General features: G+C 42.7%; 1 protein-coding gene across 4 annotated transcripts in view; it reads left to right on the forward strand.

Annotated features, from left to right (window-relative positions):
• Nucleotides 1-18,040, forward strand: part of LOC115168165 (vitamin D3 receptor A) — a 97,803-nt gene that overhangs the window by 61,321 nt on the left and 18,442 nt on the right. For all 4 annotated transcript variants that reach the window (XM_029723174.1, XM_029723176.1, XM_029723175.1 and 1 more), the window contains 2 exons: nt 11,064-11,211; nt 15,453-15,583. In XM_029723174.1, the coding sequence (XP_029579034.1) occupies nt 11,066-11,211; nt 15,453-15,583 (277 nt within the window). In that variant the 5' untranslated portion in view covers nt 11,064-11,065. The remainder of the gene's footprint in view (nt 1-11,063; nt 11,212-15,452; nt 15,584-18,040) is intronic.

An 18,040-nucleotide genomic window follows, 5' to 3' on the forward strand; every position in this document is an offset into this window, starting at 1 on the left:
TATAAACCAATATTTGTGTTGAAGGACAGGTGGAAACACGTGAGTTTGCCAGACTTTTACAGGATTGCACAGGCGTTATAACAGCAAAAACAAGTTTGTTTTAAATTTGTCCTGGTCTAGGATAACTTAAGATTGATGTACATTATTCGTCCGAATGTTGTTATGCTATGGCTACCCTCCTGGCAGATGTGATTTGGAACGAATAGAATTTAAATCGATAATATGAACACATTTATTATGGGGCTATGAGAAGATAAAGGATGTATACAGTAGAAATGGTCAAGTTGTCCTAGGTTCCACACTACAGTATCTTTATTTAAAAACCTCAGCCTTTTTTGGGGGTACTAAGATAACATACAGTATGGAATTGTTTTAAGATCGTCATACCATGGATCATTTAGGTATTTGATTTAGAATTTTAGGACCCCTTTACGTTTTTTTTGTATTTATTATTTTAAAAACATTTAAATTGGCCTTTAGTACTATAGCCCATAGAAACGCATTGAATTACACGTTCATAAATTGCTAAAAAGACAGTCAAAAAATAAATAAAAGGAATATGTTTCTGAAGTGTCTGTCCTATATCTAGGAGATATGAGGCTCAGGATTTGTTATTTTTTTGTTGACACATTTAACTCCTTTTTTGGGGGGGGGCACAAAAACCCTAACCCTTGAGATGACTCCCGTGACACTTGTGGGGGTCGTAGAGAACAACGGAGAACACTGTTCGTGAGTCTCCCCTTTCCTTGGTGAGGTCATATTAGTTTGTCGCTCAAATGGTTGTCACTACAGACCGAAGTTGGCACAGCATTACCAACTTCAGACGAGTCCTGTGACACTTGCGGGGGTTGTAAAGCAAAACGTAGAACACCACCGTGTGGTCATATTAGTTTGTAGACCAAACCGTACAGACATTTTCGTGAGAAGACTGATTTTTGGGATGTCCCATGGTCTGACAAACACTGCTGCAGCTCGGCCACGTTCCACTGCAGATGGTGTAAAGGATTTCATATTGTTCCGACATGCACCGGCAGTGGGTTAGGTGTTTGTCACCTGGATCCGTTGACTCCGCCCGCTCGCTGCTGATAAATATACACTGGGTTAAACTAATGGTAGACAAAATCAATCAGTAAAGCCAATAAAATAACTGGCTTATGAAAACACTTCTCTCAGGAAGCAACGTTTTTAAACTATATTTTTGTTGTGCTCTTAAAGATCTATGCTCCCCCAATCTTTCTATCCCAGGTCCTCATTTAAAAAACAGCCCAAGCTATAGGTTGGCGACCCGGGTGATTTTAAAAGGAATGTCCTAGAAAAATAATTTAATTTGGTAAATTTGCAGTTGGCCTGAATATGTGTGGTTATATATGTGCATGCATATTCACTTCAGTGTACAAAACATTAGGAGCACCTGCTCTTTCCATGATAGACTGACCAGGTGAATCCAGGTGAAAGCTATTATCCCTTATTGATGTCACTTGTTAAATCCACTTCAATCAGTGTGGATGAAGGGGGAGAGACAGGTTAAAGAAGGATTTTTAAACCTTGTGACGTGGACTGTGTGCTATTCAGAGGGTGAATGGGCAAGACAACAGATTTTAGTGCCTTGAAAGGACTGGACTGATATGCCAACCCTTAGGGGTGATTATCAGAATGGGACTAAGTGAACCAAAAATGTTGTCAGTCAATCCTGCCTGAGTAAGATGGCTGACATATCAGTCTTACTAGGAGTAACAAAATGGCTTGCTGCTCTAAAGGGGAGTTCATCTCCCTCCAACTCATCACATGCTATGATAACCTGTCAGCCCAACGGGCTATACCGTTGGACATGTCTCACGCTAGTTTTAATCCTAAAGGTTAGGTGCCAGTCTGTTTTTGTTAACTGTGTTCTGTGCTTATCTGGGATATCAGAGTTCAGTAAATTTCCACAGAGAGGGACTCTGTCTTTACTGTGTGCTAATCTGATTTGCATTTATGTGTGGATCCTCTGACTGCTGTTCTCCTCTGAACTTTGAACTATGGCCCTTTCTCAGTTGAGGGAAGGCAAATAGAGGATGGGCTGAATGCACATTTTTGAAAGCTACATACATACATACATACATACATACATACATACATACATACATACATACATACATACATACATACATACATACATACATACATACATACATACATACATACATACATACATACATACATACACTACCGTTCAAAAGTTTGGGGTCACTTAGAAATGTCCTTGTTTTTGAAAGAAAAACACATTTTTTTTGTCCATTTTAAAATAAGATCAAATGGATCAGAAATACAGTGTAGACATTGTTATTGTTGTAGCTGGAAATGGCTGATTTAGAAGAGAATTATGGAATATCTACGTAGGCGTACAAAGGCCCATTATCAGCAACCATCCTCCTGTGTTCCAATGGCACGTTGCGTTAGCTAATCCAAATTGATCATTTTTAAAGGCTAATTGATCATTAGAAAACCCTTTTGCTGTTAGGTTAACACAGATGGAAACTGTTGTGCCAATTAAAGAAGCAATAAAACTGGCCTTTAGACTAGTTGAGTATCTGGAGCATCAGCGTTTGTGGGTTCGATTACAGGCTCAAAATGGCCAGAAACAAAGAAGTCGCATCTTCACTGTTGACGTTGAGACTGGTGTTTTTGCAGGTACTATTTAATGAAGCTGCTAGTTGAGGACTTGAGGCGTCTGTTTCTCAAACTAGACACTAATGTAATTGTCCTCTTGCGCAGTTGTGCACCGGGGCCTCCCACTCTCTCTATTCTGGTTAGAGCCAGTTTGCGCTGTTCTGTGAAGGGAGTAGTACACAGCATTGTACGAGATCTTCAGTTTCTTGGCAATTTCTCGCATGGAATAGCCTTCATTTCTCAGAACAAGTATAGACTGACAAGTTTCAGAAGAAAGTTATTTGTTTCTGGCTATTTTGAGTCTAATCGAACCCACAAATGCTGATGCTCCAGTTACTCAACTAGTCTCACTTTTGTCAGCCTGCCAACACGGACGTCTTATTAATTTCCAGCCAATGGCGAAAACACGGTCTAACGTTCAGAGTGGCTCCAGTAGTTTGGATCTATCCCCCAGGGGTAATGCAGACTTTCATTAGTATATCTGTTTGTACAGCTGGGCATGTGTTGAACCCTGCCCACTGTGCCCATGGCTAAACAACCATGTCTCTGCTCCAGAAGTGCCCAGGATTGATGACATGGCCTGTGTGCTAGGTTCTGCACGATTAATCTATTTCAGATCGAAATTGCAGTATTGACATGTGCAATATCCATATCACGAGGCTATGATTTTCTTTGACACTCTGTTAAAGCTGCAATATGTAACTTTTTGGGCAACCTGAACAAATTTACATAGAAATATGTGTTATAGATCTGTCATTCTCATTGAAAGCAAGTATAAGAAGCGTATAAGAATCTGTTCTTAGTGCGTTATTTCTATGCTTCCCGTTCCTTAGTTTTTGCATCTTTTATTTTGGGTTTTGTACACCAGCTTCAATCAGTGTAAACTATAATATTTTGGTTTATGGGCTCGGTATTTCACAGCGGTTTAGATGGTACAATGATTCTATACACTATACCTGCTTGTTTTGTCTCAAAGTAAAAATTAAGCTAACTATTACAATTTTAGCAACCAGAAAATGGCAGAGGTATTTCTGCGTAGTGCGTCTTTTAATACATCAAAAACTGTACTATGGTAACTCCTCCAATGAGATGCGCTGCTAGACTCTGTTCAATCACTCTCTACATGCACAGAGGATGCTGACCAATCACAAGCAGGCTCCGTCACTCTGCATGGCACGCATATGCTGACCAATCACAAGTGTCCCGGCATGTTGGTGAGAGAGAAAGGGCATTGGTCGTGTTGGAAACATGAGTGCTGCTAGTGCTAACGAGAAGTCGATTTGGTGCCAATGAAGGGCGCATCTTCATTGGAATGGGAGTATTTCGGCTACAGGCCGATGTCAACCAAATGCAAGTGTTGTGCTTGATTGATTGCCAATACATTTTCAGGTTCAAGGGAAAAGGGTCTGCAAAAAGTATTTTGCCCACGCTACAGACTGATATATCGGTCCGCTAATACAGGACTAGTAACGGCCCAGTGCTGCAGCACCCTCAGCAACCCTGCTTCCTTTTCCCATGCATGTCTCCATCCCAACGCTGTGTAACGAAATTAAGGGAGAAGTTGAAACATGTTGCTTTGAATGACTGGACCAGACTACAATGTTTTGGACACAGGCTGCATCTTGCAATCAGTAGGCTACATATTACATGTTTTTCAGGTACTTTGATTTATTTCAATTGTAATAATGATTTAGCCTACTGATTTGAGCCTACTACTTGACCGTACAATCATAAGCTTCCTATTCCATCTACAGCCTATGACTGCCTGAATAAGTAATTAACTTAGGTTATTTAGTAACTCATAATGGTAAAATAGGAACTCATGTGCTGTGCTTATAGCACACTATATTTTGATCATGTTAAAAATGTATGTTTGTGCCGAGTGGCGCAGTGGTCTAAGGCTGTGCCACTAGAGATTCTGGTTCGAGTCCAAGCTCTGTTGCAGCCGGCCGCGACCGGGAGACCCATGGGGCGGCGCACAATTTGCCCAGCGTCGTTAGGGGAGGGTTTGGCCGGCAGGGATGTTCTTGTCCCATCGCGCACCAGCGACTGTAGGGGGCTGGGCGCAATGCACTCTGACACGGTAGCCAGGTGTTTCCTCCAACACATTGGTGCGGCTGGCTTCCGTGTTAAGCGGGCATTGTCCGTAAGGGAATTGCAGTGATGGGACAAGACTAACCACCATGACATTGGGGAGAAAAAGTGTTTGTTAATATGTAGGTGTTGTAATAATATACAGCCGGTAACAATGTTACAAAAGATTTGGTTCTGTGTTCAGTTAGCACAGTATGTATTCATTTTAGAAGTGATGTTCTCTATCCTGACACTTGTTTTAACCATGTCTGATGGAATTACTAAGTGTTTGAAACTCGCAATTCACTATCTGCCCCCCCCCCCCCCCCCCCCAAAAAAAAAAAATAATAATAAAAAAATAAAAAAAATAAAAAAATCGCAATTAGATATTTTGTCCAAATCATGCAGCCCTACCGTATGCCACCATGTGTTTTTTTTACCTGACGTGTCACGTGTGTGCAGCGGTCTTACCCTCGCCTGCTCTTACCTCAGTAAGAAGAGGATGCTGCCCACCTGCTTTTTTTGTTGGGGCCCTTCAGCTCACTTTCTCCCCTATGATTGTTGCTTTGATAACATGCAAAACAAGGAGGCACAAAATGGTGCATTGAGCTGATCTTTTTTGGAGAGTGTAACTACTGTGCTGTTTCCCAGACCAATCGGAGCAATGCATCCATGGGGTGCGCGTTATCTGCATTAGCCAATCCTAACAATGCGTGTGTCTTCAGAAGTCCTGGGAAAGGCTTTGGACCCGCTGTTGGATTTTGTTAGTGACTGTTAAGATGGAGGACCCAGCAGGACTATTTAGTTGGTATGGAGCAGCAACCGTTGAGACTGAGTCATAGGTTTTGGGTGCAAAATAAGTGGAATTTATTTGACAGTGCAGGTGATGAAGACTGGCTCCAGAGTTGAGTATTTAACACATTTAGAGATGTAAAGAATTGTTGACAAAAATATTTAGCTCGGAAAAACAAACTTACTTGGCCTACAGCAAGATGACCTTGACAGAAGGAATAAGGCAAAACGCCTCAATGGCAGAGCTATAGTAGTAACAGCCTGTTACCTGAATGGGGAGACCGAGGATCCTGTAAGGACCTGCCCCAACCTGGCAGAAACCATGCACATTCTCATTGCCAATGATGACACACTTGAATGGTGACATGATTGAACAATTGACTGCACCTTTAAAGCATTTCAATCTACACAGGACCTTCTAATAAGCCTGTTTGCATTGGCAGGAGTTTCGGCTTGACTGGTGACATCACCAGGTGGTAAATTGGTTTATAGACCAATAACAGACATCCAAACCTCTCTGCCAATAACAGATAGTTTTGAGTTTTCCCCTCCCCACTCAGACCACTCCCACAGTCATAGCAAAATTCTTACTTGAGTTTTTTTGTTAAAATGTATTTTTGTCCATTTTAAAGGACCGCTATTACGGTAAGATACTTAATTGTTACCAATAAATGATTTGATATTGATCTAAAAATGGCTGCATTGGCCATTTAATGCAAACAAAGACGTAATTAGCATAAACATTAGCCTAACATTTTAGATAAATAATGAAACACCCTTAACTGGGATAAACCAATTACAGAAAGGCGCGTAAGCTGTGGAATTGTTCGCTCTCATCCAGGGTAGCAGAGCGTTGGGCCAGTAACCAAAAGGTTGCTGGTTTGAATCTCCGAACTGACTAGATGATCAAAAAAAGTGTATGTACCCTTGAGCAAGGCACTTAACTGTAATTGCTCCAGTAAGTTAAATACAAAGGCTAAACATTTCTCTAAATAAATGATTACCAGACTCTGGCGTTTGTTCTTTACATCATACAAAGCATAATATTAGAAGGGTTAGTGATTTTAATCTAGCAAGCAAATGTTTGTACCAAACAATCAGTCCTTTTTGTGTGAAAGAAATGGAGGGAAATGTTCCGACTTAGCGATGGCTCACAGGCACATCGTCAGTGACTTAACGTGGCTCACATGGCCCCCTCTCCTACGGCTCCCCCATCTTAATGGTTTCTGGGTCGTTTGCTCTGTGTGAGTGTCCGGTTAGATAACGTCAGCACTTTCTTCCCTTTCGTTTGATGTCCTGTAGCTGTGCTGTTCTGTGGAGGCTACTGGTGGTTGGTTGATGTTTCTCAGGTCTGGAGGGACAGACAATGGGAACAACCTGCACTTTCAGTGTAGTGACTGGTGGCAAAATGAATAATTCTGATTTATTAGTTATGCCTGCGGCACTGAGTAGCAAGGTCTATTGCACAGCAACGTAACATGCAACCAGCCTTTTGCTTCTCTGAGTGAGGCTCCAGGCAGGCAGTCTCTTACTATCATATGTCTGTGGTGGAACATCAGATTTGTAATGGCAAGAACTCCCAAAGACAAGACGGTCACAGCACTTTAGTGTAGGGCGTGTCTGACAAGACGAAGACATGGATGCAAGGGTGGCGGATCCTTGTTTCGCACAATCTCCTGACCTGGGTAGATCATATGAAACTTCTGTAGCTTTAGTGTACTTGTTCCATTTGGTTGAATAGGCGCTTCCATCCAGTGAAACTTGCACAGCATGCATTGTTGCTTCACGTGTTGATACAGCTGTCTATTTACTGGGTCTTGTTAGCAGCTGCTCAATGCCTAAATGGTATTGACCGGACTGAGATTTGTGTTCAATGCCCAGCATTGTGGGTGGGTGGATCATGTTTAGAAAGAAAGCGATTATCCCCATGTTGTGGAGAGCTCAAAGAGAGAATTGTTTTATGGGACTACTGGTTCTATCCTTCTCAAAATTACAATTAGACCAAGCTACAAGGCAAACAAACAAAAATACAACAGATGTTGAAAGTGCACTCACACTACTGCACAATTAGGAATGTTTGTCCTAGTTTCCATTTAGGTCTCTGTTTGGGGTGTGATGGTGATCAGGAGCCCATGTTTCAGTGATTGCCAGTCTCACATCATTGTGCCAATGTGGGACTAGCCTAGCGTTGGGGCAGCCTGGCCTTTTTATTAGGCATTGGTCTTTATGCAACTCTTTGCCAGTCAAGCAACAACCTGATGTTTGCTTCCAGAAATGGAGGCTCCCTTGTCTGTATACATTGTTTTCAGCTTCTTGCTAAGCGTGCAATCATCACTATATTAATGGAAAAACAACTTGTTTTCTGTTTTTCTGCTCTTGCCCTGTCGTGAACCATGGACGAACACACAATGCTCCAACCAACCAGTGCCTTTGTCAGCAGAAATGGATAACAGCTGTTCAATTATTCAAATCTTGGCTAAACCTTGTTGGTTTCTCTAGTACAATGATGAATGTTATGGCCTGTGGTAGTTCTGATTTTGATTTAGCTGTCAATCGACACCCCCCGTTGGTATTATTGAATCCCCCCCCCCAAAAAATATATATATATATACACATACACACACACACACACACACACACACAGTACCAGCCAAAAGTTTGGACAGTGTCTGCCGACCCCTCTCGTCTCAACCTCCAGTATTTATGCTGCAATAATTTGTGTCGGGGGGCTAGGATCAGTCTGTTATATCTGGAGTATTTCTCCTGTTTTATCCAGTGTCCTGTGTGAATTTAAGTATGCTCCCTCTAATTCTCTCCTCCCCTCCCGGAAGACCTGAGCCCTGGGACCATGCCTCAGGACTATCTGGCTTGATTACTCCTTGCTGTCCCCAGTCCACCTGGTCGTGCTGCTGCTCTAGTTTCAACTGTTCTGCCTGCGGCTATGGAACCCTGACCTGTTCACCGGACGTGCTGTTTTCAACTCCCTCTCTCTACCGCACCTGCTGTCTCGAACTCTGAATGCACGGCTATGAAAAGCCAAGTGACATTTACACCTGAGATGCTGACCTGTTGCACCCTCTACAACCACCGTGATTATTATTATTATTTGACCCTGCTGGTCATCTATGAACGTTTGAACATCTTGGCCATGTTCTGTTATAATCTCAACCCGGCACAGCCAGAAGAGGACTGGCCACCCCTCATTGCCTGGTTCCTCTCTAGGTTTCTTCCTAGGTTCTGGCCTTTCTAGGGAGTTTCTCCTAGCCACCGTTCTTCTACATCTGCATTGCTTGCTGTTTGGGGTTTTAGGCTGGGTTTCTGTATAGCACTTTGTGACATCGGCTGATGTAAAAAGGGCTTTATAAATACATTTGATTGATTGACCTACTCAAGGGTTTTTCTTTAACTATTTTCTACATTGTAGAATAATAGTGAATACATAAACTAGAAAATAACACATGGAATCATGTAGTTAACAATGTGTTAAACAAATCAAAATACATTTCAGATTCTTCAAAGTAGCCACCATTTACCTTGATAACAGCTTTGCACATTCTTGGCATTCTATCAACCGGCTTCCCCGGTAATGCTTTTACAACAGTCTTGAAAGAGTTCCCACATATGCTGAACTCCTGTTGGCTGCTTTTCCTTCACTCTGCGGTCCAACTCATCCCAAACCATCTCAATTGGTTTGAGGTCGGGGGATTGTGGAGTCCAGGTCATCTGATGCAGCATTCCATCACTCTCCTTCTTGGTCAAATAGCCCTTACACAGCCTGGAGGTGTGTTGGGTCATTTGTCCTGTTGAAAAACAAATGATAGTCCCACTGTGTGCAAACCAGATGGGATGGCATATCACTGCAGAATGCTGTGGTAGCCATGCTGGTTAAGTGTGCCTTGAATTCTAAATAAATCACTGTCACCAGGAAAAGAGCCCCACATCATCACACCACCACCTCCATGCTTCACGGTGGGAACCACACACGCAGAGATCATCCGTTCACCGACTCTGCATCTCACAAAGACATGGCGATCAGATTTCCGCCGGTCTAATGTCCATTGCTTGTGTTTCTTGGCCCAAGCAAATCTCTTATTGTTGGGGTGCTTTAGTAGTGGTTTCTTTGAAGCAATTTGACCATGAAGGCCATGCATTTATTTGGACTGCTATTTCTGAGGCTGGTAACTCTTATGAACTTTTCCTCTGCAGCAGAGGTAACTCTGGGTCTTCCTTTCCTGTGGCGGTCCTCATGAGAGCCAGTATCATCATAGCGCTTGATGGTTTTTGCGACTGCACTTGAAGAAACGTTCAAAGTTCTTAATGTTTTGGATTGACTAACCTTCATGTCTTAAAGTAATGGACTGTCGTTTCTCTTTGCTTATTTGAGCTGTTCTTGCCATAATATGGACTTGGTCTTTTTCCAAATAGGGCTATCTTCTGTATACCACCCCTACCTTGTCACAACACAACTGATTGGCTCAAACTCATTAAGAAGGAAATAAATTCCACAAATTAACTTTTAAAAAGGCACACCTGTTAATTTAAATGCATTCCAGGTGACTACCTCATGAAGCTGGTTGAGAGAACGCGGGAGTGGCTTCAGGACAAGTCTCAATTTCCTTGAGTGGCTCAGCCAGAGACCGATCAAACATCTCTGGAGAGTCCTGAAAATAGCTGTGCCGCAATGCTCCCCATCCAATCTGGCAGAGCTTGAGAGGATCTGCAGAGAACAATGGGAGAAACTCCCCAAATACAGGTGTGCCAAGTCATACCCAAGAAGACTCGCGGCTGTAATCGCTTCCAAAGATGCTTCAACAAAGTACTGAGTGTTAAGGGTCTGAATACTTATGTAAATGTGATATTTCCGTTTTTTTGGAATATATATGTTTGCAAAATGTTAATCTGTTTCTGCTTTGTCATTATTGGGTATTGTGTGCAGATTGGTGTATTGTGTGCAGATTGGTGAAGGGGGGGAAAAAAGGATTCAATCCATTTTAAAATAAGGCTGTAACATAACAAAATGTGTGGAATGTCGAGGTGTCTGAAAACTTTCTGAATGCACTGTACGTGTAGGTGAAACAGAACATTTTCATTTTCGGGCAAGTGATCATAATCTTTGGGCAACCTAAAAATACGCCTGACTTGTCTGACAGGAGAACTGCCCTTCAGTACTTGATTTCAATCGCTGCTACTAGGATATCATTTATTCTTCTCTGGTCTGTCCAGACAATGCCAGAGGGCCTTTGGCTGTCAAAGGAAATGAGAGGCAGAGTGAGATTGAAAAAGCTTTAGGCGTGTTACCTCTGGTGTGCATTACTTCACTGTTGTTTTTTTCATTGACAGGGCCAGATGGTGTGTTCGTGTTGACTCCTTACATAGCCAATAACAGGCAGAATAATGGGGGTGGTCTTTTTATCTTATGCTAATTTCCCCAACACCTGTCCCTATAAAATTAGATGCAACAAATGCAACCTGTCTGATTCACATGGGAAGGACAAAGACCTGCGCCAGACCACTGATCACCAACTACTCTCTCCCCTCTCTCGTTGCAGTGATGGAGCCCATGGCTGTGAGCACCTCAGTGGTCGGGCCGGATGAGTTCAACCGCAACATGCCGCGCATCTGCGGCGTCTGCGGCGACAAGGCCACCGGCTTCCACTTCAACGCCATGACCTGCGAGGGCTGCAAGGGCTTCTTCAGGTGGGTACTGACCAGGACGGGGCATACCAGAAATGGTGGAACAGGAAGGGTGGTCCAGGGTTGTGTTCGTTAGGCACCAAACAGATGAACACGGGGAGGGACTACCTGGACTTGTCTAATAAGAAATGCAAATTGTCCATTGTTTTGGCCTAATGAACATGATTTAGTGAAGAAGCTTGTTGGCTCCAGGGCTTATACAGTTCAAACAATTCACACCGTTTTGATCATTAGCTGAGGGATGTGGCTGGAGACATGTAACCACTCACATTTCCATAGACCGAGCTATCGATGCAAGTTCTGAGCATTCATGATATCAACATTATAATTTTAACCATGTTTTGAGGCCGTTATGTTCTTAAAGTGGGTGGGTGTATGTATCTTAAAGTGGGTGGGTGTATGTATGTGTTTAAATTAATCAATTAATTTAAATGCCTGAAGTGAATGTAGCAATCATGCCCCTTTAAGGCTCTATACTTCCCACACGTAGGAAGACAGACCACATTAAAAGGGTAGCCTATTAGCCAGTTTTGAAAAGGGCACAAAAAATAAGTGATTGATACTCTGACAGCCTGAGATCCAACCCAAAACAACTCCACTATTGCTGCTTGTCCACATGGAAGCTTATTATCTGAAATCCTTTATCTTTTTAAAGATTGTGTAAGCTGGTATTTTTGAGCAGGAACAAGATCATGTATTTTTGTTTAACACTAGAACCGCTAAAGCAGTCGTCATTTTCACTGCTCATGATTTTGAAGAAATGTCTGCCATTTTTTAAGTCATGCCCCCCTCCATCCTTGACTTTCCCTGAATAAGTTTATATAACACTGTCGGTGTTAGAATCTTAATATCACAAGCAGAACTGGAGTTAGAACCAGTTTTAGGTGGGCATATAACAGATTAAATAAATTAAGTAAAGTATCAAATCACTAATTGTGAATGAGGAACAGGAAGGGCCGTGGCTCCCGAGTGGCGCAGTGGTCTGAGGCGTCACTACAGACCCTGAGGCGTCACTACAGACCCTGGTTCGATCCCGGGCTGTATCACAACCGGCCGTGATCGGGAGTCCCATAGGGCGGCGCACAATTGGCCCAGCGTCGTCCAGGTTAGTTGAGCGGGTTAGGCTGTCATTGTAAATAATAATCTGTTCTTAACTGACTTGCCTAGTTTAAGGTTAAATAAAAAAATGATATTGTATTGATCCATTCTAGTTGTAATCTTAAAATGGTATGTACCCTAAATCAGTCCATCAAAGCAGTTTTCTCAATCTACTCTGGCCTACATAAAGTAACATTTTCTTTGTCACATGCGCCAAATACAACCTTACTGTGAAATGCTTGCTTAACCAACAATGCAGTTTAAAAAAATAAGAAGAATTTGCTAAATAAACTAAAGGAAAAATGGTCACAATAACAAGGCTATATACAAGAGGTAACGGTACTTAGTCAAAGTGCAAGGGTACAGGTTAGTCGAGGTAATTGAGGTAATATGTAGGGGTAAAGTGACTATGCAGAGATGGTTAACAAACAGTAGTGTGGGGGGGAGTGTATCGTGTGTGGTTAGAGTCCAGTGAGTGTACATTGAGCCTGTGCAAGAGTCGGTGCAAAAAAACTATAAAAGGGGTCAATGCAAATATTCTGAGTAGCCATTTGATGATCTGTTCAGCAGTCTTATGACTTGGGGGTAGAAACTCTAAGGAGCCTTTTGGTCCCAGACTTTGTGCTCCGATTCTGCTTGCAGAGAGAACAGTCTATAACTTGGGTGGCTGGAGTCTTTGACAATTTGTAGGGCCTTCCCCTGACACCGCCTGATAGGGCAGTATTTTACCATAGACCGGTATTGATGCACTGACCGGTTCGGGTTTTACTTGACATTTTTATAACTGTATTTGAATGTTTGGTTTGTTAAATGTGATACGCCGTCCATTTTCATAGTTTACTTTGCTACTTTCTCTCTCTGCCTCTCTCTCTTTGTCTCTCGCTGTGTTTCTGCCGCTTTTCACACAGACCCTGTCACTCAAGGATCTAGTTGCAGAGGGAGGTGTTCAGTTCCAGGGTCCTTAGCCTAATGATGAGCTTTGTGTGCACTATGGTGTTGAACGCTGTGCTGTTGTCACTGTGGAGTGGGCAGTGTGGAGTACAATAGAGATTGTGTGATCTGTTGGTGTGGTATGCAAATTGAAGTGGGACAATATTTCTGGGATGATGGTGTTGTGAGCCATCACCAGCCTTTCAAAGCTTTTCCTGGCTACAAATGGAAATGCTACGGGGCAGTAGTCATTTAGGCCGGTTACCTTGCCGTTCTTGGCCACAAGGATGATGGTAATTTGCTTGAAACATGTAGTTATTACAGACTGAGTAAGGGAGAGGTTGAAAATGTCAGTGTAGACTTTTGCCAGTACGCGTCCTGGTAATCCATCTGGCCTTTTGAATGTTAACATGTTTTAAAGGTCTTACATTGGCTACGGAGAGCTTGATCACACAGTTGTCCGGAACAGCTGGTGCGCTCATGAATGGTTCAGTGTTGCTTGCTACAAAGGCAGTATAGAAGGCATTTAGCTCGTCTGGTAGGCTCGCTTCACTGGGCAGCTCACGGCTGAGTTTCCCTTTATAATCTGGGATAGTTTGCAAGCCCTGCCTCATCTGACGAGCGTCAGAGCTGGTGTAGTATTAAATCTTAATCCTGTATTGACACTTAGCCAGTTTGATGGTTCGTCTGAGGGCGTAGCAGGATTTCTTATAAGCGTCTGGATTAGTGTCTCGCTCCTTGAAAGCAGTAGCTCTAGCCTTTAGCGCAGTGCTGCCTGTACTCCATGGCTTCTGGTTGGGATATGTACATTCAGTCACTGTGAAGCCTGTGACTGATGAGGTATACTCCTCAATGCCTTCGGCTGAATCCCAGAACATATTCCAATCAAATATTACCCTGAGAAAGGATGCGTAATTGTACATGCTGAACACCTTTTAAAATCTGGGAAATATCCACCATGGGCAGCAGGCGAGCGAGTGTCGGTGAATGTGGTGATGAGGCCTGTGGACCTTTATGTTGGCAAGGGGAGAAATGTCACCGTGTACAATAGAGAACCTGAGACTATTATGCTCTACTTACAAAGTCAGTGTTTCAATCAAGTGAAAGTTACGAAAATTGTGTCAACTGTTAGGACAAGGAATAACCTCTAAATGAAATCCAACTGATGCCATTGCATGAAGATGCACACAAGCACGACCTGACAGTTGACTATTTTTGACTGCTGTCATATCGACACTTACGGTGCATTCGGAAAGTTTTCATATCGTCTTCACTTTTTCCACATTTTGTTACGTTTCAGCCTTATTCTGAAATTGGTTTTTAAAATAAGACTGTAACATAACAAAATGTAAAGGGGTCTGAACACTTTCCAAATACACTGTGCTTCCAACACCTGTATATCTTACAAGTAAAGGGAAAATTGTTTGGCATAGACAAGCTATTGCTGCTGAATTAAAAGCTGAGCTGTTTCCCTTCGATCCTTTTCGTTCCCATTTTTTTTAAAACATCAAGAAAACATCTTAACATCTAAAAAAAACTCTGGGGTTGTATCTACAGGGTTCATAGTGATTGAAGTAGTTATACTGCAGGGCAGAAAGCACCCCAAATAGTTTCATTATCATAACACCATCAAGACTACTTGATGCAGCTCAGGAAAATGTAACCAATGTATGTGGATTACAGAAAGTGCCGACAGGAAAGGAGAAAATGCCAGGCTGTGTCTTTCTCAGACATCAGGTTCTCAGTGAACAAAACTCTTAGTCAGTGGTCCTCTCATGTCTGCCATGCTTAATTTAACTATTTGGGAGAAAGGGCAACAGACACCTGTTGAAACCCCTGTTTGTGTGTGGGGGGGAAGAAGAGGGACTCTAGTCCTCTACTGATCTGTGTGTTTTATCATTTTTGTGTTAAAACTATTTCTAAACTGTGCGTGCGCCTCCGGTGCTTGCAGCAATTGGGAGGCTGTATTTCTGTTTTTCTGTTACAATGGCACGCTATGTGACTGCTCATGAAATGTTTGTTTTTACTGTGGGGGGGGGGGGGGTAGTGTGGCGTTAGAATTCAGTGTTTTTCTGTGTCTGAATGGAATCCAGTTGAGTAATAATCCCGTCTGCCTTCCATTTCCTGTAAAATAGCAATATTAGCAGCACGTTTTTAATGCATCTTCCTCTTTTTAATGTGCTAGTGAGCCAGCTCTGTCTATCTGCCCCCACCAGACGCAGCATGAAGCGGAAGGCCAGTTTCACATGCCCCTTCAACGGCAGCTGCTCCATCACCAAGGACAACCGGCGCCACTGCCAGGCCTGCCGGCTCAAACGCTGCGTGGACATGGGCATGATGAAGGAGTGTGAGTACTCAGACACCTGATTTCTAACTGGTCATAAATACAGTAACTTCAGCCCTTTTAAGTGCTTGGCTCATTCTGGCTGAAGACTATCTACATCATGTAAGCCTAAAGTAAAAGAGCAATACAGATGTACAGTACACTACTGTACAGTATGTTACTACTGTCTGTTTTACATAATCATCTTTGCCTGGACATGCTGTTTCTTTTTTAGATGTTTGTTGCTTTCAGCCAGAAAAATGGAACAGGGTTGTACTCTTTTTTTACGTTCTTTACCGACTTAGAAAATATGGGGATGTTTCAAAAATATTCCCCAACATTTGCTGGCTAAGGTCATAGAATCCTTCTTTATAAAATGCCCTCCAGTTTACCATGCTTCAACACCAACAAGTCAGCAGGGTTATGGAAATAAACAAGCTGTGCATTTTAAGGTGACAGAGAGGGGTGAAGGAGGGGATTGCGAAATAAAGACCAGTCCAACAATGCTCCGGCTGCTTCTGTGTAGCCTAGCCCGCAAGCAGTCAAGCCTAAATGAGGCCCCTGGAAAAGGAAAAAGGATCTAAACAGCTAAAATGGCCTCTTTGTCTGCACCAGCGCTAAAGCTCCAGGCCACAGTGCTGCCTGGCACAGCATGCCCCAGTCATGTGGGTACTCACTCATGTGAAAACAATAACATGTGGCATACCCTGAAATATTCCGGACGGGTGTGGCATGGAGTGAGACTTGCGATTGGATGAGAGCGGCGACTCTGCAACCAATTGTCGAGCTAGGTTCAGGTTGATGTGGACACAAGTGCAGGCGGTTATGTAAAGTAGAATGTTGATGTTAAATGTTCTTTGAAGTTTTCCTGTTGGTCCTCTTTTTGTTGTTGAGTGATACAGTTACCGTATGTGGCTGATATAGCACTATATTCTCTTGAATGAATGATGTTGAATGCTACAGAGATGTTTTGGTAATGAGAGTTGAAGGTCATAACCAGTGGGTGTTGTCGTAACGCTTTAATTGGTCAATCCAAGGCCTCGCCTCTATATAGTTTGTTGCTTTTTCAAGGCATCGCTGCCTTGCTGAGGATCCAGCCACATTGTCCGCAGTTGATAGTGTGTGCCAAGACAACAGAGCAGGCCTGCCCACTCTGCCGCCTACCAAATCAGTGAGTACTACACAATTATCCACACTCCCTTATGCTACAGGGTTAACAGGAGGGCAGCCAGAAATAGCCCCTCTGTGCTCATTCTGCAAAGAGGTGAAATTAAATTACTAGTATTGAAATTAAATTACTACAAGACAAAACGGCTCACTCAATCAAGCCTGATTGTCTTGGAAGTTTAAAATCAAAGCTTGCTTTCCTATAATTGAAAAGCTTGAAAAGGTAGTGAAATGGGATAATGTCTTAGTGTGGGCAGTGCCTAAAGAATCCAAGACTTTACCTTGTATGCAGTACAAATCACATTATTGTGGGAGCACCTTTGAGTATTAATTAGGCTGTTTGAGAAGGTTTGAATCCTAAGCAACCTGCCTACACATTGTTTGTTTGATGTACAATAGACTAACATAACTACTGTATTAGGTCAAAGCTGTGTGCTGGAAAACCTTGGTAAAGCATGGGTGAAGTATGTATGGTGGTGCTTGTGAATTTATTTTCCTTTTTGGCTTCAGATCAATGCCTACTTCTCACTTCAGTTTTTTGTTTCTAGTTAATAGATAGGGATAGTTATTGTGATATTGATGATAGAGTATTACAATACCACACTACGTCTGGATAGTCTGCTAAATGACTTAAATGTAAATGTAATGTAAATGTTCAGTAGTGATAGGCAAGGCAAGTGGCCCTTAATTATGATCTTTTTAAAATATTTCCTGTGGACTTAATCTTTTATGCTTAATCTTTGAAATCCAATCGAGGATCGCTCTCCCTCCCTCCCAGCATCTCAATCCTCCGCCATGGCGATCCAGGCACTAGACTAATTACTAAATGTGGACACATTATGTGGTAAACAGCTCGATTTTTCTGGCCTTAGCCGTCTGTCTGTCACCTCAGTGCTGTGCCAGCAATACAGAAGGCACTGTGAAATACTATCTAGACAGCGCAGCAGACAATAACTGGCAAATTCTGGGAAATCGCCCCTGTTGGCTAGATTGGGTGCGTCGGCAGTCCTTTTGACTATGCCATGCTAGATGGGCTACGGAGTGTCCCATTCTGGCTTGATGTCAACCAGCCAGTAACAGTAAGACAGTCTATGATGGAGTAAGGGTGGTCCACCTCTAGTTCTGAACATGTCTCCATTGTGGATAATCTTTAAATATGGCTCTAGATTAAATCAAAGCAAAGACTTATAGATGACCTGGAGCCCGTGGGTTTGGCGACGAATATGAAGCGAGGGCCAGCCAACGAGAGCATACAGGTCGCAGTGGTGGGTAGTATATGGGGCTTGGTGACAAAACGGATGGCACTGTGATAGA

The sequence above is a fragment of the Salmo trutta genome, chromosome 30 (assembly GCF_901001165.1).
Source record: "Salmo trutta chromosome 30, fSalTru1.1, whole genome shotgun sequence".
Taxonomy (NCBI): domain Eukaryota; kingdom Metazoa; phylum Chordata; class Actinopteri; order Salmoniformes; family Salmonidae; genus Salmo; species Salmo trutta.